General features: G+C 44.8%; 1 protein-coding gene across 2 annotated transcripts in view; it reads right to left on the reverse strand.

Moving 5' to 3' along the window:
• Positions 1–25,410, reverse strand: part of PECAM1 (platelet and endothelial cell adhesion molecule 1) — a gene marked incomplete at its 5' end in the record, with an annotated part of 53,184 nt that overhangs the window by 20,949 nt on the left and 6,825 nt on the right. Inside the window, 11 exons of one of the 2 annotated variants that reach the window (XM_079725043.1) lie at positions 907–969; positions 2,020–2,073; positions 4,204–4,280; positions 4,982–5,009; positions 6,114–6,221; positions 6,845–7,132; positions 10,512–10,787; positions 12,049–12,297; positions 15,624–15,899; positions 19,026–19,331; positions 23,222–23,515. In XM_079725043.1, coding sequence (XP_079581169.1) covers positions 907–969; positions 2,020–2,073; positions 4,204–4,280; positions 4,982–5,009; positions 6,114–6,221; positions 6,845–7,132; positions 10,512–10,787; positions 12,049–12,297; positions 15,624–15,899; positions 19,026–19,331; positions 23,222–23,515 — 2,019 coding nt within the window. The remainder of the gene's footprint in view (positions 1–906; positions 970–2,019; positions 2,074–4,203; positions 4,281–4,981; positions 5,010–6,113; positions 6,222–6,844; positions 7,133–10,511; positions 10,788–12,048; positions 12,298–15,623; positions 15,900–19,025; positions 19,332–23,221; positions 23,516–25,410) is intronic. The other variant, XM_079725044.1, reaches the window with a different exon arrangement.

Here is a 25,410-nt window from a genome sequence, read left to right on the forward strand (position 1 = left end):
AGCAAGAGGTGACAAGAGAATGCCATCACCACGTGGCTCTGGCTGAGGCTATACAGGCATGCTCTGCAAAGCAGCCCCGGGCCTGCAAGGCTGAGTGGACGCAGCTTGGCCTCAGCCTCAGCAGGAAGGGGGATGCACAGCAACAGTCCTAATGAGCTTCCCAGCAGGGCAGGAAGGCTTGGGTGGCTGCTTCCTTTGTGTGGCAGCCTCTGGGGGAGCTAAGGAGGTTTAGGAGGATGTGCTTGTTTTTTTTTGGCGGTGCCCGAAGCAGCTGAGATTGACGTTCTAGTGCTTGCTGTGGACTGACCCACCCTGAGTCAGTCTCCCCAGTGCAGGACCAGAGCTAGGGGCCTTCTCCAGGGCAGTGTGCCCAAGAGAACCACACATAAAAACAAAGCCTGAAGCATAATGATGGTGCCACTGTTTACATGCAGAGGGAGTCTGCTTTCAAAAGCCTTTACCCAATTGTCCCTTTAAATAGCCAAGCCCTTTCATTCCCTTGCACATTTCATTTATACAAGCTCAGTCTGCAAGCAACTTTTTAAGGAAGGTGCTGGATTGGGGTAAGGGGGCTACCTCTGGAAGGATGCCCAAACACCCAGGGGTGAGGCTGCCTGCTGAGTCTCTCAACAGACCCATTTCTTAGCACTTAGTAACTGCTCAATAAAACGCAGCCATCATTAGTAGTATGATAAAAAATAATTAATGAAATTGTACACCTCCAAACCTGGGTGAGTGTCACTGCTCCTGCCTTGGGCGTGTCCAGCCCGTCTGTCTGCTGACCACCTCCCTTCTGAGAGACGAGGGTGACTAGATTCTTGTCCGGGGGCCACAGCACAGCCCACCCTGGCATCTACACCCAAGCAGACAGTAAAACGTGGGGAATCCCTTGAGTGATGGTGTTACCTCTGTGAGGCTCAGGGGCGGTCACTTCCACTTCAGTGTACTCCACGTCCAAGGTCAGAGGCTCTGCTCGAAAGAACCACAGCAGCCTGCAGTTAGACAGAGTCTCCTTGGGGGGGGTCTCAGACCACAGTAGAGATTTCTATTCAAGTGATCGAAGAAGTCTGTATTTTAACAGGGAAGCTGGATGCAGGCTTAACTCCATTCTAAGTGGGCGAGAAAACTCAGGCTGGGAGAGGTAATGAGGAGGCCTGCACTCTCGGGATGTGGAAGGACCCTCCGGCTCAGGTCCCGTTGTTACCACAGTGTGAGGACTTGTAAAGCTCATTAGATACAGAAAACAGCCGGCATCGGCCACAGCAGTTAACTATAGAAGCCCTCTCCATGGCCACAGGCACAGAACGCTTTCTCCAAGATGGAAAGGATCTCAGGAAATGGGGAATGGGGTCCCCAGCCTCAAACTGCTTTGAGAGTATGAGGCATATGCATAGGAAATCAAGTTACACCCAGAATGGAACTTCCTGATTCAGAATGGACTACTAAATAAGTCAGGAGGATCTCCCGTCTCTTGGATAGTAGAGGCACAGGTGTTTTTAATATAGCATTACTGCAAATCATCATGTTGTTTACTTTAAACTTACAATGTTATATGTCAAGTATATCTCAATAAAGCTGGCAAAGAAAGTATTAAGAGGCTGGGGCGGGAAGAAGTGCGCAGGGTACTTTAAAGGTAGTGGAAATGTTCTTTTTTTTTTTTAAAGGATGATGGGTATGCAGTTATTTATTGAATTGCTATTGTTTATATTTTATACATAACTTATAAATATTATTTTGTATCTATTAAATGTTTAATAAAAATGAAAAATACACTATAAAAAATTAGAAAAAACAAAAAAATGAAAAATACACTATAAAAAATAAAATAAAATAGCACTGCTGCTTATTTTTAAGACAAGTAACAAGAGACACTAGACAGCATCTTTGGAGAAAGCAATAGCCATCTCCATTTAAGAGAGATGAGGAAATATCCACAGATCTTAACAGCTTTTGTTCTTTTCCTAGGGCTCTTTTATATAAAAGCAAAGGTTTCTCATTTTTAAAAAGTTAGATAATTACCTTTATTTTCATTTAATGGCTTCATTGCATGGTTTCCAACATCTTCATTGTAACCTAGTTGAAAAATAACAGGATGAGTGACAATGGAATTCCTAGTTTTCTATATAAATTTTAGAAAACTCAGTGTCACTAACAAAAGGAGACAAGCTCAAATTCTTCAGTGTAGTTGGCAACCAGCAGTGTATCTGGGGTCCGAATACCCACCTGGTGGCACTGGGCCCCATCCAACCCACTGCCTGGTCTCTTTCTAAAACCGGTATGATGCCCACCATCACATAGGAGGGACACGGCTATTTATGAGTTGTTCAAAATTCAGAATTGTTCACTAGAAGCAAGCTCAGAAGAAATTAAGCTTAATTCTAGAAGGGGCGAGCCAGTGACCACAAACATGAAGGATACTAGTGGACCAGTATCCTTCAGCTGGAGAATTGGATCCATGAGAACATGGTTTAAAGATATTGCAATATCTCCAGGCTGCCACCTGGGCAGGAGCAAAAATTTTTGGATCTTTTTTATCAAGTTGTTCTTTATTAAAAAGAATTCTCACAAGTGTTACAAATGCTACTTCTGAAGAACACATGGTTTTCCATTCCATTCCATTACGTATTTACAAATTACTATTGTGATTACTAACATACATTTATAAACTGAAATAATCCATGCAGAGAAAATATAATAAGAATTGGAGTATTTCTTGCATTTTGGAAATTTGGGAGGAAATTCTATTTTAATATAAGTCTTTATCAGCATTTAATTTAGAATATCATATCTTTGTTCTTATGTATAAATACAAATTACCAACAGAACCCACTTTATACCACAAAGAGGTATTTTCTCTATAGCACTGGATTACTTTTTGCTAAATATTCACCAAACTTTTCTGAATGTAGTTTCTTCAATGACATATTTGCTCTTTTCTCTTTATTGGCACATTACTCTTATTACGACAAATGTTTTATTTTACTTTTTAAAAAGTTTATGATTCAGTACTATAGGAATTGCTCATTTCTCAAAAGATTTCTCAGGAATGCCCTGTAAAAGGTGTATTCTAAAAAGTTTTTATTTTGTGCGATGCTGTTACAGAATTAGAAAAGAACATCAGGGGACTTCCCTGATGGCACAGTGATTAGGAATCCGCCTGCCAATGCAGAGGACACAGGTTTGAGCCCTGGTCCGGGAAGATCCCACATGTTGTGGAGTAACTAAGCCCGTGTGCCACAACTACTGAGGCTGTGTTCAAGAGGCTGCAAGTCACAACTACTGAGCCCGCGTGCCACAATTACTGAAGCCCGCGTGCCTAGAGCCCATGCTCCACAAAAAGAGAAGCCACGGCAGTGAGAAGCCCACGCACCACAATGAAGAGTAGCCCCCGCTCGCCACAGCTAGAGAAAGCCCGTGCACAGTGACAAAGACCCAATGCAGGCAAAAATAAATAATAAATAAATAAATTTTTAAAAAAAAGAAAAGAACATCAGTGTTTAATTCCCAAAACTGTCTGGGACAGAACTTTTTGTGTGATGTAATCATGGCCCCCTCTGGGAAACAGACAACACCCCTGCTAAAAGGTGTGAACAATTTTCTCACAGAGCTAATGGGATTAAGAACCCCCCGGGATTGGCTCCCCACCCTATTGATGTGACTCTCAAGCTGTGATAAACCTCACAACCAGGTATTCCTTCATTGCACCACTCTTTTTTTTTTTTTTTAATGCCTCTACCAACAGTGAGATCTTTAAATTGGTTTCCCACCAGGGCAAGTTTGAAATGAGACTGCTTTGTGTTTGCAATAAATAATTCCACCTGAGAAGATGTTTTACCAATGCCTTCATTTGATAGCTGGTCTCTCTCTTACAAATGAAGAATGATTTCACTTGCACAGTGTCCAGTGTGTGAAGAGAACCCACGTGGGTGTCCACAGCATTATAATTATTCTCCACCTTTCATTCCTTGGGATATTTAGAAGGTGGTGAAATTAGAGCACAATGTTCTGCCTTTCTTCTTAAGCTTTTGTTTTGCTTGTTAGCTCACCACCCAATGACTGATTAGATTAAGTGGCCCAGCTTGAAGCCAGAGTTTCCCTTCCAACCTCACCCCACCGCCCATAGATTCTGCTTCTCAGAGGGACCCGAGAGCGTAGAGCAAGTTGGGAAAAACTCTTAACAACTGCACAAAACCATGACGGTACCATAATGTCTGTTGGCTTCAGTGTTGGGATCTGACAACGTCTTCTCATTGTTGGAGTTCAGAAGTGGTGCTGCTGGCCTTAAATTGAAATTTAAAAAGGAAAAAGAAAAAACATTTTTTTGGCTCTAACTCCAAACCAACAAAATAATCAAGGAAAGAGCATGAGAAAACCAGGAAGAGTTTTCTGAAGTTAAGAAAGTTTTACTCTCTCATTTGGAACTAATGCTTTCTTCAGCTCTATGATTATTTGACAAAAACCTTTTTGCTGTTGAAATAAGTGTCCGGGCCAAAGGGCGCACAAACATGAGGAGTCCTTTGTGAGGTGAATCCCATGTCTGGAGGGGATTCCTCAACCTGTGCTATTGTTTCTTTCAGGAACAGGACGATAGTTTCCATGCTTTGGGATTTTAGATCTCAAGAACAGTAAAAATAGTACAACCATTTTTAAGGCAACTCTATTTTGCCAAGTAAGTAAAAAATTTTTAAATTCCATCTACCATTATAATTTCATAAGGAAAAGTGTAGACAGGACATGACCTCAGAATAAAGCCATTCCTTCCCATGAAGGACAGTTGGCAATCTTCCACTGAGACACAGACACACCCGCATACACACACACACACACACACACACACACATACCCCTACACCGCTCACACCCAAGGTCCTAATTTTTCTGAGTTTGCCAAGAACCACTGAAAACTTCCTAATGACAGGAATCTCTCCAGACAAGTCTATCCACACCCATAGGACAGCCACCCCTCTTCCAAGTACACTGACCTGGACATCTCCACCGGCATCTGCTTGGCTTTGAAAGACAAAGAAAAGAACCAAAGTCAGTATAAAGAACGCATAACCATATCAGACAGGAACACTCATTTCAACCATATTTGACTTGTTTGAAGATTGAATACCCATAAAAAGAGAGAACAGAAAGCCAAATATATTTGCACTTTTTAAAAAAGGAAAATAAACGAAGCAGGTCTTCTCTTGGTCTTATACCAAGAGATTTCACATCATGTTCCCTGAAATTTGACATTTCGACTGTTTTAGCCAGAAGCAACTTCCCTTCATGGAATGTGACGGAGAGGAAGACAACAGCACAGGAACCAGATGAGCCAGGTAAACGGGCAACTATCTCTTTGCTTCAAGACCATCTCCAAAAGTAAAGGCTTAATCAATCCCCAGGCTTTTAATTCCAAACTGGCCTGAGGCCAAGGCCAGACTCAGCCTTAGGACTGTTTTCCCAGGGGGGCTGCCCCTTTCCTGCTTTAGGAAAAAGCCCTCCTCATCCCATCTGTCTCCTCCCATCCCAGGCAGCAGCACCAACAGGGATAAGCAACCCGCCTTATCCCCAAAAAATTTTTGCAGACTTTACCGTCGCTGTGCCCTTTTGCTTGCATCTTGCTTAACTGACTCTGATTCCTGAGTGTCCATGAGTAATCCTGGCTTCCCTCCACACGTGGATAACCCCGAGCACAGGGTAGAAATCGTGGCACAACCAGAAGATTAACTGGGAGGCATGCAGCGTGTGCGGGTGTCTCCACTCATGCCCAACTCTACCAACTGTAGGACTAGATGTCGCCAAATCCACACGAAGCGCTGCTTCTGACCACATGTAGATGCAACTTCCCCCCAAATTCATCTTTTCTGGGGAGCCCAACGAAGAAAGCAATTGCTTTCACTTTTGCCTAGCTAAATCCAGGGGCAGTAAAACCTCCACACCCACCAAAGCCAAAATCTTTGGTTATCGAGGTGACACCCCAGGAGGAAAACGGCTATCGTCAGGCACATGTCCTCGACTGTCACTGGAGCGGAGCGCTAGCCTCCCGTGAGGCTGGAACCCCTCACATCCGTGACGGGTTCCCTGGCAGGGCAGCCTGTCGGAATGGAATGAAAGGACTGGGCTCACCCTTGGCTTTCTTCAGAAAATAGCATCTGGCCCCAAGTATCAAGGTGGTAATGATCACTCCAATGACAACCACTGCGATAAGTCCTTTCTTCCAGGGGGCAAGATAGACTGGAAGTGCAAAAAATTTTAAATATATCAGTTTTTCCTCTGCCAGCAAGAAATAGTATCAGCCCTAAGCAGCAAAAAGACTGATTTTTATATCCTTGTAACTGATGTCTTTCACTGAGCATCCACCTCTGAGGGACTCTGTGTTCATAGGAGGGGCAGAAATAGTTGTTTCTGCTATAAAACGAGTCAGTGATGGTCTGAAAGGACCATAGGACTGAAGGAGACTCCTCTTAGGGTGTCTGTTCACCCTTCCTCGTTCTCCATAAATCACCCTCTGCCCACATAGGTGGGCTCCTCTAAAACCATGTCTGTTCTGCATGACCCACTCCTCTTGACCACAGGTGGTCCATGGGTGCACATTTGACCCAAGCTGGTGTCTCTCCACCAAGAATTTGTAATTAGGACTGTGTGAAATACTTCTAATTCCTTATAATAATCAATTCCTCTTTTATACTTAATTTGAGTGGATTTTTATTACCTGAAACCAAAGAGCCTGGCGAATGTGTTGGTCCCTTAACCCTCAGTAAAATGCACCAAACTCCCACCCACTTCCCCTGACAAGTGCTTTTCTAGCCTTGCCCTTGGAGCTCACACAACATTTTGCCGTTGAGACCTCGACTCACCTCTGACTGTCAGGGTGTTGCTTTGGAGGACATTTTTGGAGAGACTGGCTCTGTTGGAGGCCGTGCAGTAATACTGTCCCTCCTGCTCCTTGCTAGCCTTTGGCTTGTGCCAAATGGCCTGGGTGTCATTCAAGGTGACTTGGTAGAAGGGTTTGCCCTCCTTTTCTTTGTAAAACTTGTATGTGATGGGACTAGATCCTTCATTCACGGAGCATCGAAGCACAATGGGCTTCCCAGACTCCACCTCCTCATTCAACAGGATAGAGAGCTTGACTTCATCCACCGGGGCTGGAAAGCAGGAAAGGGATTAGCATTGAGAAGAGAAGTGGGGAAGAGGAAGAACATGACATGGCCACTGGTCAAGACCAGCTATCTGTGACTGTGACTCAGACTTGGACTTTGCCTTTTATTCAAGTCACTTGTGTTATCCCACGTTCTTTTTTTTTTTCCTTTTTTTTTTTTTTTTGCGGTACACGGGCCTCTCACTGTTGTGGCCTCTCCCGTTGCGAAGCACAGGCTCCGGACGCGCAGGCTCAGCGGCCATGGCTCACGGGCCCAGCCGCTCCGCGGCATGTGGGATCTTCCCAGACTGGGGCACGAACCCGCATCCCCTGCATCGGCAGGCGGACTCTCAACCACTGCACCACCAGGGAAGCCCAATCCCACGTTCTTCACAGTTCCTCCCCCGATTAGCCCAGAAGGGCACCAATGGACACCTCCTGCCCTCACATATTGATGAGACACAGGATGCTAGGGACACCTCCCTTCACTTACCACCTCAAGTATTACTGACCACTTAGCTCAACTACACGATTAACTTATGTGTTCTACTAGGGTCTGTTCTGGGTGAGTTCGTGTGTGAGACTGTGTGTAAGTGTGTGAGAGTGCGTGTGTGTGTCTGTGTATGTGACTTCTCTCCCTCTGCTTACAAAGATGCATGGCACCTCCAGATCTTACGAGCAAATAACCTTGACGCACTGCCTTCTCGAGCTCGTCCTGTTTCTCTCCTCCTTTAAATGATCTAAACCAATTGCCTTCATGTCCTCATTTCCCACTTTCTTGTTAGCCTGGAAACCTGACTTCTATCCCTCTGCTTCTGGAACTGCTCTGTATCTCTGGTTTTGAAGAAACTCACAGATGACCTGACCCCTGACTAACATCCCTGAGTTCCCTGCAGGTCCAATCCATGGTAGATGTTCCTTCCGTCTTCCCATCCTTGGCCTCCCTACAGCTCTCGCCTGTCACCCAGACCTTCCTTTGGAACTCAGCTTTCCCTGGGCTTCTGTGAAGCCTCACACTCTGATTCTCTTACCTCTTCGCCTGCCACTCCTTCTTTATTTACCATTTTTTCTTCCGTTTGCCCCTTAAATGTGGACTTTCTGCAAAATTCAGTCCTCAGTTTGCCATCTCCATTCTCGTCTTTGGTGATTTCATCTACATTATAGCTTCTATTTGCGAATTTAACACATAAACTTATGGCATTTAATGCCTAGATATATAGCTCTAGTCCAGGTTACTCCCCTGAATTCCAAGTCTTGACTTTTACCTGCACATTTCCACTGAGAAGCCCTGCCAGCCTGTCATTCCCAGCAGATCCAAGAAGAACTCATCTTGCTCCTATAGACAGACCCTTTCACTCCATGTTCAACCATTAAAATTCTGATGCTAAACTGTCTTCCCAAGTATGTTCCTGCTAGTGTCAGAATGAACCAATCGGCAGACCGGCATCTGATTTATGAATCACCCTCTTGTGAGTGCAGGGCGTGGCCAAGACCATGGAGCTGCTGATCCACCGAGAGGGAGCACCAGGCCTGGGATGGGACGGTGGGGGTCAAGCACAAGGGCAGACTCCTGGAGGGTGCAGCCTGACCTGACAGCCTGTCTTCTTGTGATGCACAAGGGGGTGGTGGCAGGCCAGGCTCAGGAGCCAGACTGCCTGGCCTCAGTTCCCGACCCTACTGCCCACCAGCTGTTTATCTTAAGCCCTAGTTGCCTCATCGTAAAATAAGGATGATATTAACATGGGGCTTACATGGCTATTGTAAGTATGAATGGGAATAACTTACTAACAAACTTCACACGGGGTTGGACATGTGGTCAGAGCTCAGTAAATATTAGCCACTAATACTGACTCACTTCAAACCAAGAGTTTCACATGGGCTTCTACGTTAGCTTCTTAAGGTATTGTAAGGTCTGAAGTCTCCGCTCCTTCTAACTGACAGGACCAGCAGGTTAATCTTCCCAAGACCCCATTCTCAGCATGCCCTCCTTCTCTCTTCTGGCTCCTCACTGCACACAGGACAAATCCCCAACACCTAAGGCTGGCAGCTGATGCCTTTCACAGTTAGGCTCAGTTACTCTACCAGTTTATATCCAACGACTCTCCATTCCCAATCTTTCTTTCCAGGCATCTGACTTACCCACAGCCTTTAGAGCTGCTCCCTGGAGCCTTTTGATCACCTATTTGACTAGGCTGGGGACCATCTCTAGCCCTCTCTGCCCACCCACTGTTGAACCCTGGCTCCTGACCCAGCTCTTCCCACTCAAGCTAGATGATATCTTTCATGCCTTAAATTCCTATCACCATCATTGTAAGGAGAGTTCGTGTGACAATTAAACATGGGTTGCCTGGTAACATTTGTTTCTATATTTGTTTGCACTGTTATTCAAATATATTAAAATGTTTCTTCACTATTTAATCAGGAGATCCTGTGTTTATATCATTGTTTATAGCCTGTCATTATATCATTGAAAACAAAGAATATGTCTTCTTTTTTTGTATGCCCTATGGCATGAGAGGCTTAATATATATTGATGTTAATTTGAAAAGTATTGTTTCTCTTAGGCTATACATTAATAGTAGGAGGAATCAGGGAGTTCCCTAGTGGCCTAGTAGGTAGGGTTCCGGGCTTTCACTGCAGAGGGCATGGGTTCAATCCCTGGTCGGGGAACTGAGATCCTGCAAGCCACACGGCATGCCCCACCCCCCCCAAAAAATAGTAGGAGAAACTATTGTCCAACTCAAGATGTTCACATGGCATGTGTAGACAAGCAGTTATTAAACAAAAAGGAGGAGGATGAAGAGGAAGCCTTTTTAAGCTTTTTACAACAAGATGCAGAACGTCTCAGAGATGCAAGTAATGGGCACTCCTAAGGCCTCTGGAAAGGTACAAGACAGAGGCTTGAGGAAAACTATCCGTCTCAGGACAATGGTATATTTCTCTTGAGTATGAGAGTCCTAGTGACTACTAGCCTGAAGCTCTGACTGCTGTGGGTTCCACACATAACAGAATTTGCCCCGCCGAGGGTCCATGGTAGAGAAGAGCTCTGGTCTACAATTCTCAGAGAAGACTGTCAGTTCATCTAAACATGAGCAAATGCTAAGGGAGCCCCAAAGCACAACTTTTGTGCTTCCTCAACTTGGGACACTTTACGCTTATAATTTCAGCAGTTCACTTGAAACGTTCTGAAAAAGGATGACACTGGCCACACTGATAACCCCCAGATATTTTCCGGCTCCATTTACTTGGGCCTTGGTCTGCTTTGCCACATGTCATGTTCATGGACTTTGCACAAGTACCACCCACTTCTCTTGTCCACCCCAAACCTTTGAAAATGTGAACTAAAGCCCCAGTCCCACATGGATTCTTCTTCCCACATGACTTACCTATCACCTTGACCTGCAGAAGTTCGCTGACCAGTTTGGTATGGGAATGGCAATTATCCGCGATGCAACGGTATTCTACATCTTTTGTTGGGTTATCTTTGAATATTGCGGGCTCATTGGAGCCCATGGTCTGACTCGCCAAAGTCTTACTTGCTTTTGAAAGCTGATAAAAAATGGGTGAGGTTCCGTTTATGGATTGACAACTGACTTCTATGGTCTGTCCTTTTATCACCTCAGACCTGGAGTCATGAAAAATACTGGGCTTGGAAAGCATTTCTAGAACGACAGAGAGAGAGAAACAATCTGAAGCAAAACATCCAGCCTAAGGGATTCCTTCTCCAAACTCTGGGCTTGGCTTTCTCTGTCATTACTCGAATTTAAAATGCCTGCCTGCCTTATCTACCTTTGGAGAACTCCTTTAAGATTCTTGAGGAGGGAGAGGGAAAGAGAATAATATAAACAAAAAAGAATGACACAAATTCAGGAAGAACATTACATCCCCCTAAATATATGCTTATATTTTCACATATCTTATGTGCACATACACACACATTCATATTTTTTTTTGTATTGAGAAAAGACACAAGAAAAATACAAGTACCCAAACAGAATATATTTTAAAACAAATTCTCAGTGCCTCAGCCTCTCCTGATAGTAAATTTCATGCCTCAGAAACAAGAATTATACTGTTATTATTTTAAAATTAGCTTATTTATAAAGCTAATAAAATGAAACGACCTCCTCCCAAGAACTACAACAACAAAAAGAATTACAATGGAATGACCCACATTTGTCTCTGACATTATTTCCTTGTGAGGTAGATGACTGCTAAAATCCTGCTTCGGCTGAGACTAAAATCTTGGCTGGATTTAAACTGAAGGCTAAACTGAAGGATCATGACTGAGTAAGAACAGTGACAGTGACAGCTTGCCTGGTGTTCCGCATCCATTTAGAACCCCGCTACTCAAAGTGTGGTCCAGGGCCCAGCAGCACCAGCATCCCCAGGGCACTGGTGAGAGATACAAAACCTGGCCCCATCCTGACCTGTGCTGTCACCGGTTTTGCATGCACATTCAAGTCTAAGAAGCCCGGCTCTGGGTGGTCCAAGTACCTACTTCTGCCCACTGGGAGTCCTAGCCCTTCGGGTGAGCCAGGATAGGGATCCAAAACTGGAACTTAGATCTTAAAGTTTAGTGTCGACCAGGCAGTGTTTCCTCCCTGACCCTTTGGGTGGCTGCCTGTTCAAGCAGCAGAATCTTGCCGATGCAGAGGCCACGCCATCAGCATAAAGCCACAACAAAGCCATGAACGTGACTTTTGCCAACAACATTTTCCTTGATGTCTCTCTCCTGTACTCTGAGCAGAAATACCCACTTGCTGTTGTTTGGTCTCTCGTTTCCACTCCTCCCTCTTTCCCCCGAGTTCTTACCCCGCCTCAGTCTGAACCGCCTTCAGAACAGAGAGGGTGGCACCTGGCAAAAAATTCCCTTTCTCCCATTCAGTCCCAAACCCTCAGAGCCAGCAAGGACGTACTCACCACACACAGCTATCTGGACCGCGTTGCTACTCTTGACCACCTTGCCAATGCCCGCGATGCAGGTGTATGTCCCACTGTCCCACTCTGAGGCTATCTTAGTGAAATTTTGAGTCTGCGACACAACCATGTCTCCCTTCTGGATGGTGAAGTTGGCTGGAGGTGCTCCTGGGATGGAGCACCACAGGTTCAGGCCTTCCCCCTGATCCAGACGTGTGGCAGAAGATTCCAGCTTTGGCTTGGAAAACAGCTCTGAAAAAAAAACAGTGAGTGGGAATGGGGTGAGATGTTTCTGGGTACCGGCCCGAAAACCCGTTTATGGAGAGGCCTTCGGCCCAGCTGATTTTGACAGAACCATTTCCCAACTTCCTGCACAAAGTTTTCCTTTGCTTCTCATGTACCTGACGATCACACAATTGAAGAGCCAGGGTTCATTTTTCATCTGGGGTTCCAATGGCAGGTTTGCCTCCCTCGTTAATCCAATTTATTTCACAGACATGGATTAGAAAAATTTTGCAACTTGTAATGCAGCAAGTAAGGACTCAGACATTCACTCATTTATTCATCCACTCACTCATTTCATTCCCAAGTATTTATTTCAGGCCATCTCTGTGCTTGGCATAGGAGAGACAGCAATGAAAAAGAAACAGTCCTTGACTCCAAAGTTCTTAAGCCTAGCGGGCGATTCAGATAGTGTTTGCAGTAGTAGCCCCTGCTCTCTGCAACTAGAGAAAAGCCCGTGCACAGCAACGAAGACCCAATGCAGCCAAAAATAAATAATAAATACATAAATTTATTTAAAAATAAATAAATAAAAACAAAAACATGTAAACAAAAATGCAAAAAATATAAAACAGCTTGCTAGGGTGGGTGCACAGTGGTTTAGAATTAGGAATACGATGTTGTCAGGGAATGTCTGTTTGTAAAGGGGGTAACATAAACAGACCAGCTGGACCATCACCGGGGTTAACAAGGATGGGTCTTTTGTTCACTCACTGAACAAATATTTACTGAGTTCCTACAATGTGCCAGCCTCTGTGCTAAGTATCAATGTTGTCAGATGAATAGAGCCACAGACCTGGTCTTTCAAGAGCTCACCCAGGGCGGTGGAGAAGGATGCTAAATCTTTATAGCGACGGTTGACGTGAAGACAGGAGAAGAGTGTGATGGGGACTGAGGTGTGACCATGGGACTCTGCCTGGGGGAGCCTAGAGGGAGATGTGAGGCTTGGTCTTTAAGGACAACAGAGGTTTTCCAGTGGCCAAGGGGAAAGGATGTTCCAGGCAGAGTGGGATGGGATGTTTGGAAGGGGGTGGAGTCAAGGTGAAGGCGGCTAAGCCCCTGAATAATGATGTCGAATAGGTGCTTCTCCTACAGGTTGGCTGAAGGATGAATTGGAGCAGAGATGCTTGGGGAACCCCTGCAACCATCCTGGTGTGAGGGCCAGAGTTAGGGTGTGATTGTAGAGACAAGATGACAGGGCAGAGTTGAGAGTCCTGGCAGCACTTGGTGGAAGATTGGGTCTGAAAAGGTGGACAGTGAGGGGTGAAGGAAACCCACTTTCAATCCAAAGACAAATTACTGATTCAATGATTTTTATGTTCACAAAATTATTGTGATTCTCCAACATCACTATATACAGCCACTTACAGTGAGGCTTGATAGCAACAGAGGAGTGGAAAACCAGATGCGTAAGTGGGCCTGGAGCCATGTCCAAGAGCTTGCAGCACTTGAACGTGGGGGTGTTGCCTGCCAGCCCTGGCATGGCTTCGGCAGCTCTACGTGGAACAGGACCACAGAGCACCAGGCTGAGGGGATGGGAAAGGCAGGCCGAGTCTAACACTCTGCTTTCTTGGGCCAGGGAGACTCATCTCCTGGTTGACTTGTATACCCCGCATGACTTGGACTTCTGGATGTGGGGGATCAGCTAAAACAATAGTATCTTATGGTCCAAAGATGCTTTATGTTTCCCTCAAGTAGGCTGGCCTGAGGGGTCGGGGTGCTGCTCTAACTGGTGAAACGGCCCATGTGTTTGTCATGTGGTCCCTGCAGCGCCCACAGCAGTACACCCATCCCTTTAATGTAGTTGTTCATTGCACTGCATTCTCATGATCTATTTATGTCTGTGAATTCTTCAAAGGCAAAGCTTGGCCTTAGGCAGCTCCCTATCCCCCAAAAGTTGCCCAGCATACAGAAGGTGCTCAATATATGTTGAACTGAATACTGTTGTCTAATGAGATAATTATATTTTATCAGTGAAAGATATGTGCCATCAAAACATTTGTCATTCTCAATAATAAACTAAATTGCTAGCAGGGTCCAACACATGCCAATCACCTAGTTGGGTAGTTGGCAGCCTACCTATGATACTGGTGACTGTCACTGTGACTATACACTCTGTGCTTGACACAGAGGAGGCTTTCAGTAAACGAGTGAACAAATGATGAATGAATGAACACTTTCACTTGGGAACCAAGAAGTGCTGACTCTCTCTGTCTCTGAAACACTGTTATCCAATGCTCATCTGTTCATCCAACAAATAGGTATCGAATGCCTAGCATGTGCCAGGCACTGTTCTAGGTGTTAAGGATATAGCACTGGATAAAACAGATAATGTTCCTGTCCTCATCAGCTTACATTCTAGTGTCTGAATACATACAGTACACGGGAAGAGGCAGAGGCCACACGGCTTATGTGATCTTTGCTCCCCAACCAGGGATCAAACCTGGGCCCCAGCAGTGAAAGGGCTAAGTCCTAACCACTGGACCATCAGGGAATTCCCAAGGTAGAGTACTTTTGGAAAAGTAAAGCCAGGAAAAGGAGGAAGGAGTCCAATGGAACTTTTAGGTACATGGGTTTGGAACTCTAACAGGCCTGGGGGTGACCCTTGCTCTGCCACTTGGCAACCCTCTAATTGCTGGGTGAGTGACCTAACCTCTCAGCTTCAGCTTCCACCTCCATAAAGCCAGAATCATAATTCTTACCTTATACTACAGTTGTGAGCTTGAAATGAAAATATATGTAAACCAGGCATACAGTATTCAACAAAGAGGAACTGGGACTAGTATTTTTGAGTTTAGTAATGCTTTCTCATTCCTGACCCTGTCATAGGACCTGCACATGGATACAGGGATCTAGCATAGTATTTGGCACAGAGGAAAGAAAAACATGATGTAATAATAGAAACACCAGCTGACAAATATTTCACTGAGTGCTTACTCTATATGCGGCCCTTTATGGCAGGGTGATGTCATTTGGTCCTTGTAAGAGTCCTAGAGGGCTGTCATTATCCCCATCTCAGAGTTGTGGCAAGGAGAAGGTCAATTATGCACCCAAGGTCACAGAGGTACTGAGTGGCCGGGTTGGGATCTGATGCCACAACCTGCACCCTCAACCACCACAGTGAATGGCTTACTTGCTCTGTACTGACTTTTCCCCACCAGCACCATGGCCCTGCCTGAGCACATTCATTCAGACCAGCAGGAGCAGAAGGGTCAGCTCTCACTGTCCATCCTGGATTTCAGCACAGCAGCTTCTTGAGCCCGCCATATGCCGACACCCTCCAGCAGCAGCCCTACCTGTTATGTTGACCACGATGCTGCTGACCTTGGATATGCGGCTGGCTTCCACTTTGCACGTGTAGTTGCCGTTGTGCTCCACCATGGCCATCACTGAGTACACAGCCTCGTTGCCGTGCCTGCTGTGTGCTACAATCACCTTGTCCTTCTGGATTATGATTTCCGGAAATGACTGGGCCAGGTGTGTCACTTGAATGGTGCACTTGATGTGGAGATCATCCCCTTCTATGATCGTTCCCTTGGGGCTGATGTGGAACTTGGGATTAGAGAAGGATTCTACAAGAAGAGGACAAGCTGGTTGGATTCAGGTTCAAACCTGGGTGAGGGGGAAAGGCACTTCCTCCCCTTTTCTGTTCTTTTTCATACCAACCACAGTTTTTCCTTATTAATTAAAAAAATTCCACCTTTCCTCTCAAAAACCTTAGCCTAGGCTGCTTTGATGCTCCCTCCCCTCTCGCTCATTCTTGCATCTTCAGCCTTCTTCTTAACTTCAGTTCTCTAACTTTCTTGAGCTTCCCGAAGGCCAAACCATCTTCCCTAGATCTCATCTACAGAACTTTCTTCAAATGACCTCAGAAATAATCACAGCAGTGACAAACAGACTCTCCCCCTGCCCAACAAGGATTTCCTAGGTAATTATCACACCATTTCATGGGCCTCTGGCATTTCAGCCTAGATATTCCATCGCTTTCCAAAGTGCAGCTTCGTGGAAATGCATATTTAAATAACCGTATGCCTCCCAAAAGTGATTTCTAATCTATTCTACCTCTTTTTTAAAAATACTGGTTGTGACAGACTAAATTGATTTCATGACTCATGTAGTTTGAAAAACACTGCTTTAATAAAATATGGGTCAGATATCAGGGTGTTGGATCTTCAGGAGATGGTGAGAGAAATAGGGCCAGGCCTTTGCTCCCACCAAAAAAACAGCAGTGCGTAAGGGAGTATGTACACAGATTACAACTATGTAAAATGCAGATAAGAACATTAAAAAATGTCAAAAGTGAATTCAGAGTAATATAATACTTTAATATTCTTTTTTTTTTACTGTAAAGTCATTTAAATTCACCATAAAAAGGTATAATTAAAAAAAAGTCTTTTCCTGAGTAAAAGTCAAAAAGAGAGAGCATCTAACTAACTCCAGATGCACCAGACATCTAAATGCGGAAGAAAAAAAAACATTAAAGCACAGAAACAGTAAAAGAAAACATAGGTGCATTTTTTCTTTAATAATCTTGGAGTGTGGAGGAACTTTAGGTGTGAATCACAGAACTGGATACCGTAAGGAAAAAAGATGCATAGTTTTTTTTTTTTTTTTTTTGGCTGTGCTGTGCAGCTTGTAGAATCTTAATTCCCAGACCAGGGATCGAACCTGGGCCTATGGCAGTGAAAGTGCTGAGTCCTAACCACTAGACAGCCAGGGAATTCCCAAAAGATGCATAAATTTGATTAACTAAAGATTAAAAGCTTCTTCATGGAAATAAAAAATAGGACACATGACAAACTGAGTAAAATATTTGCATAGTACCTGACAAAGAGCACATTCCTTTAATTTATAAAGGGCTCAAACCAATCAACCAGAAGTGGTAAATATGGGCAAAGTGTGTATGAACAGGCAGTTTATGGGGGCGGACATGTAACAGACCAATAAACATAAAAAGCATACTCAACCTCACGGAAGACCAAAGAAATACAAATCACAGCAATGATATATCACTGCACCTCAATCAGATTGCCAAAAATAACAAAACATTGATAATATTCTGTGTTGGTGAGGATGTGGGAAAATGGAACACTTTTGATGGAAATGTTCATCCATTTGGAGGAGCACTTTGGCGATATCTTTCAATACTGAAAATGCACAAAATATTTGAATCCACAATTTGACCAATAAATAATAATAAAATACTCACGAAAGTACAGAAGGTATAAGTATGTATAAGTTATAAGTATAAGCAAGATTGTCTTAATAGCAAAAATGTGGGGAAGTACCTAAATGTCCATCAATAGAAAACGAGGCAAATATATTAGGGCACAGGATTCCAAGTTGCCACTAAAATGATAAAGATCTGTATTTCTTGATATGGACAAAAGTCCATATATGTTATGGTTGTTAAAAAGAAGTTATAAGATAGAATGTTTGACTGGTCCTATTTTTTTGTAAAAACAAAGAAAAACAAGCAAAAATCATGTGTGTACATGATGAATGAGCAGAACAAGTCTAGAAGACCACACAAGGGTTTTCTCTGAGTAGTGGTACTTACTATGAAGACTGTCACTTTATACTTTATATAGTACCATATTTTCTGAAAATTTAACCCACACCACGTATTATAATAAGAAACATATCGTATATAAAAAATACTATATATTATATATACATAATACTATATAGTAAATATATACACAAAATAAAGTATTATGCATACACAATGGGCAGAGGTGAAGTAAGGTACCAAAAGCAGAGGGTCGTTTATGATAAGCTTTAGGGCTCCTATCCCGAATACATTTGCGGCTCTCTGCAGTAGACTGTGCCGTCTCCTGATTCCTCCCTGCTTCACAACTGCTTCCCTCTCAGGTCACCGGGAGCTGCTGGTTGCCTAACCTGGAGCTCTGAGCTCTCCCTGTCCTGGACACTGATACCCAGGTTCCCCTCTGCTGTTGCCTTTCTCTCCTGAGAGCATTTCTCAGGTCACCTCATTTGTTTCCTATTTGTCCAATGTCTTGGGGATGGAAGGGCGGGTAGAAGAGTGGAGTCCCTCATCAAATGTGGGAGGCAGAGGGACTTCCCTGGGGGTCCAGTGGGTGAGACGCCACGCTCTCAATGCAGGGGGGCCTGGGTCCGATCCCTGGTCAGGGAACTAGATCCCGCACGCATGCCGCAACTAAAAGTCCGCATGCCGCAACTAAAAAAGATCCCGTGTGCTGCAACTAAGACCCAGCGCAGCCAAAATAAATAAAAAAAAAAAAAAAAAAAAAAAAAACCTGGGCGGCAAAGGCTGAGGACCTGGCCCCCCTTCCCTCTGGATCCCCTCCAGACCCTACTTCCTGGTGTCTGATCCTCAGTGGCTTAAAGCCATGGTTTCCAAACTGCAGGTCACACAAGGCATCATTTCAGGGAGTCGAGGCCAGTGCTTTAAAAAACTGAAAGAGAATAGAAAGAAAAATAGCAAAATGCATCATATATTAAGGTTAAGTGTTGTTGGGAAATATATATGTATATATATATATATTTTTAACTGTGTCACAGTCAAAAAGTTTGAAAAACATAAAGTGATTAAGAGCAGTCTTGAGACAGCAGTCCAGCCAGAAGGCCCCATCCCCTTTCCAATTCTGGGCTCTTTCTCCCCAGACCAAACCAGCAAACCAGAAGAATGATAAAAAGGAGAGTAGGACTCTGACCCCTCACGGTGACCAGTTCACTCCTGATGGATCTAGAGGGCTCCACGTGGGTTCCGGAAACGATCCTAGCTTGACATTGGAACCATATAGCATGGTCTTGCTCCTCAACTGTGAATTTCAGCGTCACAAAATTCTGGTTCTGGGAAGTTTTTTCTCTTTTTTGCTTGACGCCTTTTACATTTAGTTCGAATTTTTCAATTGTGAAATGTATTGGAGCCTTTTCCTCCGGGACAGAGCAGTTGACCATCACGACCCCGCCTTCTATGACCTCCTTCTTGTCCAGCGTCACCCTGGGATCGGACACTCCTTTGGGGGAAGAGAAAGTCCGTTAGTATGTTTGCTCCAGTGGCACAAGCATCCCTCAGCTGAGTCACTGTGGCTGACCCATCGGAGGGTTCTTTTGTTTTGTTCCCAGAACCTCAGTGCTACCTACCAGGTAATTATTGAGCGAGTATGTTTCCAGCACCGTACCAGGTACGGTATATTTTATATTTGAAAAATATAAAATATGTTTAAGATGTGGTTGGTGCTTTCAATGTTTATAACTCCATTGGGAAGGCAATCATCCCAACTGATACAGTTTAAAACAAAACAAAACAGCCAGTATTTATGGATATTATTGTGATTGTTGTTATAATTTATTGAATGCCTACCACAAGCTAGGATTGACTTTATATCCATGACCCGATTTTCTAATTCTCATAATAAAACTCTTGGGTGGGCAGGAAAGAGAAAAGTATGCCCATTTTACAGATGAAGAAGGTAATACTCAGAGAGGTTCAAGACTCATCCAAAAGCTCACAGCCGTCAAGCCCCAGAGCTGAGACTCGACTCCAGGTCTGTGTGACTCCAGAGCCAGAGGTTGGAGGGCCAGGGGAGAGGAGGGAGGCGTGGCCTCTCAGTTCAAAAAGCAGAGCTGAAAATAACCAAGCATCAGAGTGTGTCATAGAGACAGTGAGTGACGGAGCAGTCGGGAAAGGAGGAGGCCCTCTTTGCCTGGGGGGATCAGAGAAGATCCTAGAAAGGAATAGGGCCTGAGAGGAATCTTGAAGGGAGGGGGTTATTTGGACACATGAGGTGGGATGAGGGCTAAGGACAGGCATTTCAGGGCGCACATGTGCATGGGGATCTGCTTGTGCCAAGTGATAGGAGTGGCTTTTCAGGAGGGCCGTCCAGAGCCAAGGAAGGGCTGGAGGGAAAAATACAATGGGTGATGAGCCAAGGTCAGATTCGGGGGAGCCAGGAGAGCCTGGCAGAGACTAGATGTCCCATCCAGGCCCCGTGGTCTAGGGATCATGAATTCCACCTTGGAGTCAGACAGACTTGCTTGTATCCTAAAACTGCCTCTTCCTGGATGTGCCACCTCCCCCAGTTACCTAAGACTCATGAACCTTTTTTCTTGACCCACCCAGGTCAGAGATGGAGGGCTGTCCTCTTGGGAAGGAGATCTGTACTGTGTTCTCACCACTGCTGTTACTTCTGGTGGCAGCTGTTTGAAAAGGTGTTTCCCTGCCCCACACGAGGTCCGCAAGGGACGGGGTCATGTCTTATTCATGGTTGGGTCCTCAGCCTGGCTCAGAGTGGGCACTCGATAAATGGTTGATGAATGAATGAATTGCCTTTGGTCTACTTCAAAACCCTATCATAATAATCAAGAGTTGGACAGGCCAACTGTGGAGTCAGATAGATCTTGGTTCTCATTCTGGCTCTGCCTTCTATGGGACCAGTCCACCCAACCTCTCCGAGCGCCAGCAGCCACACCTGTACATGGGAGGGACCAGGCTTATCTGCCAGTGCAATTGCAGGAGGAAAACATGTGTAAAGCACTTAGAACTGTTTATCTCATGAGGGCCTGATAAGTGGTATTTCTTATTACTGGAGGTAATGATAGTATGAATGACTATTCTGATCACAGAAGTGAGCTCAAAAGTGCAGAAATGACAGTTATGTCAGCAGCTGTCAAGGAGGCACAGGGCTGAATTCACACACTGTATCCATTAAATCATCCAAGTTTGCCAGCGCATTTCTTTTCAACGTACATTTCCCAAACTCTTGGCCTGCCAATCTTTCCTCATCACTAACGTGAATACCTGGACCTGTTGGCTCCTCCCCTGTCCGCAGTGGAGATGGAGGAGGGCTGGTCTGAATCCCTGTGGCTGTTGCCCCTGGTGACACAAAGGGATGTCTGGCCAGCTGTGCCCCGACAGACCAGAGGACACCCAGGGAGGAACTGGCCTGGGGGGTGAGGCAGTCACGTTCTCCCGTGTGAGCCTCAAAGCCTGACGGGAAGGTGGCCAGAGGTTGTATACTTTTGAAAGGAAAACGCCCCCAAACACTTGCCCACTGGTTCTTCCTGCTTCTTGTTTGATGAAAGGGTTATTTCTTTCTAAGGACGGTCTGGGCAAGCACCTCGCACACGACGGGCCATTCATTCATCCAACACTCCATCATTAAGAAGGCTTCATCTGCTACCCATTTAATCCTCAAAACAAAACAACCGGGACTTCCCTGGTGGCTCAGTGGTTAAGAATCCACCTGCCAATGCAAGGGACATGGGCTTGAGCCCTGGTCCCCGGAAGATCCCACATGCTGTGGAGCAACTAAGCCCGTGCGCCACAACTACTGAGCCTGCACGCCTAGAGTCCGCAAGCCACAACTACTGAGCCCATGAGCCACAACTACTGAAGCCCGTGCGCCTAGAGTCCCTGCTCCGCAACAAGAGAAGCCACCCCACAGCAATGAAGAGTAGCCCACGCTCACCGCAACTTGAGAAAGCCCATGCGCAGCAACGAAGACTCAATGCAGCCCAAAATAAATAAATAAATTTATAAAAAAACCAAAAAAAAACCACAAAGCAAGCTTCAAGGGTACACGCAGATTCCCAGTGATCTCTATTTTAGAGACAGGACATGAAGACCTGTCTTCAGGAGGTCGGAGAATTTGACCGAGGGGCACTCTGCTGGGTTGGCAACCTCTTTCTCAGCCTCTGCGCTTTCACTCTTATGCTACATCCCTTTTCTCTGTCCCACTTCACCATCAAGCAAATTCCCACACGATCTTCTATATCTGGACCCAGCGTCCCTTCTTCCAGGAAGCCGTCCCTAACTTCACTAGGCAGAATTGTTTCCTCCCACCGCTGTGCTCCCAAGGCGCTCAGATCAGATGACCGTTGGACCTCAATGATTTGTTTACTTGTCTCTCTTCCCCACAGGACTGTAACTGCGTCCAGAGCTAGGACCTGTCTGATGCATTTTCATGTCTCGCATCTATTTTTTTTCCCTGACTTGCAGCCTTGGGACATGTTTCTTGAAGGAGTAAATCAATGAATGAATGGATGGATGGAACTCTATGACCCAAATTTCCCACAATGATATTTCTCTTGTTTTTCCATCTCTATTTCTACTTGCTGTTTTCAACTGTTTAATTTATTCCACAGTCATTTATTGAGTGCCTACTATGAGCCAGATTTTTGTTTGTTTGTTTGAGATACAAAAATAGACCAAACACCATCTCTTCCCTCAGGATCTCATAATCCAGAAGGGCAGACAGATATGTGAGAAAGTTGCAATATCGAGTGAAATAGTAATTGCCGCTTATTGGAAACTCATTATGTGCTGGAAATTGCACTAAGCTCTTTACTAACAGGATATCTTTTAATCCTCTCAATAACTTCCTGAGCTCGTTAGTATTATTATCTCCATTTTACTGATGAGAATTTTAAAGTGTAGAGAGGTTAAGGACTTGTCCAGATTGGAATCTAGGCAGAGTGACTGCAGAATCCAGAGTCAACACTCAGCCCCATGACCTTGATACAAATACCACTGAAGGCAGAGAGAGCATAAGAGCTGTAAGGACTGGGACCATGGGGGAGATCAGTTTTGTTTGGGAAAGTGTCAGAGAAGAGATCACTGAGTTGAGTGTTGAAGGAGAAATAGTTCACGAGGAGATGAGATGAAGAGGGTATTCCAGGGAGAGAAAAGAGCATGTGCAAAGGCATGGAGGTGAGGAAAAGCCTGGTGTACTGGGAGCATGTCTAATGCCTGCATTTCCAGGTTAGGAAAATGTCAGGCAGATGAGTGAGACGGATGATGGCCGGGCAGGTAGGTCCAGCGTTACGACTCAGTCAGTCACCATTCTGGCTCCTGCATGTGTTCACGCTTCACCTGCCTGAGCTGTGTTCCATTCCAGGGACTCACCTCTCACCAACACCTGGTACTCCGCAGTCGTTTTCTCCTTGTTGTTCAGGATCACAGTGCATTTATATGTCCCTGCGTCATAGACCCGGGCTTGGGCGATAAAATAACTCTCTGTGTTCTCCATGGAGGAGACGTTGTGAAACAGTACGTCATCCTTATAGAACAGCACCTGGTGCTGAGGCTTGACACTCGAGGTGGTGCTAACATCCACGACGCACTGCAGGGTCAGGTTCTCCCCGTTGTGCACCTCCTGCTTCGGCAGGATCTGCATCTGGATGCTGTTGATGGTGAAAGCTAAAGGCCAAGGCAAGGAGAGCAGACACACCTGTTATCTCAGAAACAACGTCACCCCATCAGATTGGTATTATCACATCCACGCAGTATAGTTTCCAGGGGTCCCAGGTGAGTAGTGACTGTGTGTGGCGGGTCAAGCACGAGGCAGCTGATACTAAGCTGCTCATATTCCCACCATGACAAGGTGGCAGTCTTCGGAGTGTGACAAATAAAACATGTCCATAAGATGTATGCAGCCTGTGAGCTGCCACATGGTGGCCCCTGGAGAGAGCATAGGATTCAAGCAGACAAACGTTCAAGTCCTGGCTCATCACTTACTGTGTGACCTTGGGTGATTAACCTCTCTGAGCTCAACTTTCTCATCTATAAATGGGGTTATAATACCTACATAGTAAGTTGCTGTAAGACTTACAGAAGAGGAGCAGGAAATTACCTAGTGATTTCCTGGGTATACCAGTGCCTGGTACACGGTAATTGCTTGATAAATGATGGCTACCACCATTCCGAAATCACATGCTCACATCCAGGAACCGTTCCCCCAACCCCACTCCACCCACCCACCCCCGCCTGAACAAACTAGCACAGTCTCAACTGGTGTTTTCTAGCTGATGAAGTCAGAAGCCTCACCAGATGGATGAGAACTTGAAACCACTTTTTCTCATGCATCTTGCTTCCCGTTTTTGCTCTGGCTGCTAAAAAGTATAAGCCCCAAATTTTACCTCTAGCAACCTTTGGGATGCATTTTTCTGTGCTAAAAGAGTCACCGTTTTATCTGACTGCCATATTTTCCTCTCATTCTGATTTCCTTATTTATTTTATCCTATTGAACAATAATACATATTTTTTATAAGTGGTCTCAAATCATTTTACAAACAAAAAAAGGTATAGCAAGGTGGCTGGCCAGAGATACTGGCAAAAAATCGTCTTTCTTTCTCTTTTAATAACGTCAAACTGTTTTTGAACACCTTAGCATTTAACTTGTCTATAATATGTCTCAGGTTTTAAACTGAATTCAACAGTCCATCCTTGTGCCTTTTCTTCTGAGCAATTAATTTAATAAAAAATGGCATCTGATTAGTCATGAGATGAAACAAGATGATTGTTTAAATTTATTTCTTACAGCAGTAATCTTTAGAATTCCCTTTTCTGTCTTTCTGTATTGCTTATTAGCTCCTGGTCTGAGGAGCTTGCTGGGGGAGCTCTCGGAGCAGAAGTTTCTCTGAACCATGTTTAGTTTCCCATCGATTAACACGTCCCCTTCCCAGGTAGGGACAGGCAAGTCTCCCTATTCCTTCAGTACCTCCTTCTTCACTTTACGCCCTGCTGTTTAGTACAGTGATTCTATCAGGAGATGGTAAAGAGCAGAAGATGAGTGCAGGCTCAGGCTTTCTGGGCCAAATCCCATCTCTGCTCACAAACTGTGTGGCTTTTAGTAAGTTACTGAGCTTCTCTGAGCCTCAGTTTGTTTATCCATAGAATGGAGATAATAACAGTAAGTGTAAATGAGAACCTGAGTTTAAGTTCTTGGAGCACAGTTCCTGGCACAGATGAATTGCCTGCAAAATGTTAGCTAGATTCTGTCAGTCACAGATATAATACCAGCTCTTGAGTCTTGAGGTATCTAAAAGTCTTTCTTGAAATCATATTTCTAGTCAATTTTTTCAGAAAAAAAAACAAACAATTTTTTAATTTCCCAGGTGAATTACAGAAACTTCTCCAGACTCCCGGTGTTAGTCATCCCACTGTGTTGGGCTACTTTAGTGTCATCATGCTGAATGAAATGCATACCCATGGCTGGTACACCCCAGACTGGGACACAGAACTAGGTACAGGAAGAAAGCAAGTCAGGCACACCGGTCCCAACCCCTGATCCCACAGTCATTAGCTGGGTGTCA

The sequence above is a fragment of the Hyperoodon ampullatus genome (genome assembly GCF_949752795.1).
Source record: "Hyperoodon ampullatus genome assembly, chromosome: 19".
NCBI lineage: Eukaryota > Metazoa > Chordata > Mammalia > Artiodactyla > Ziphiidae > Hyperoodon > Hyperoodon ampullatus.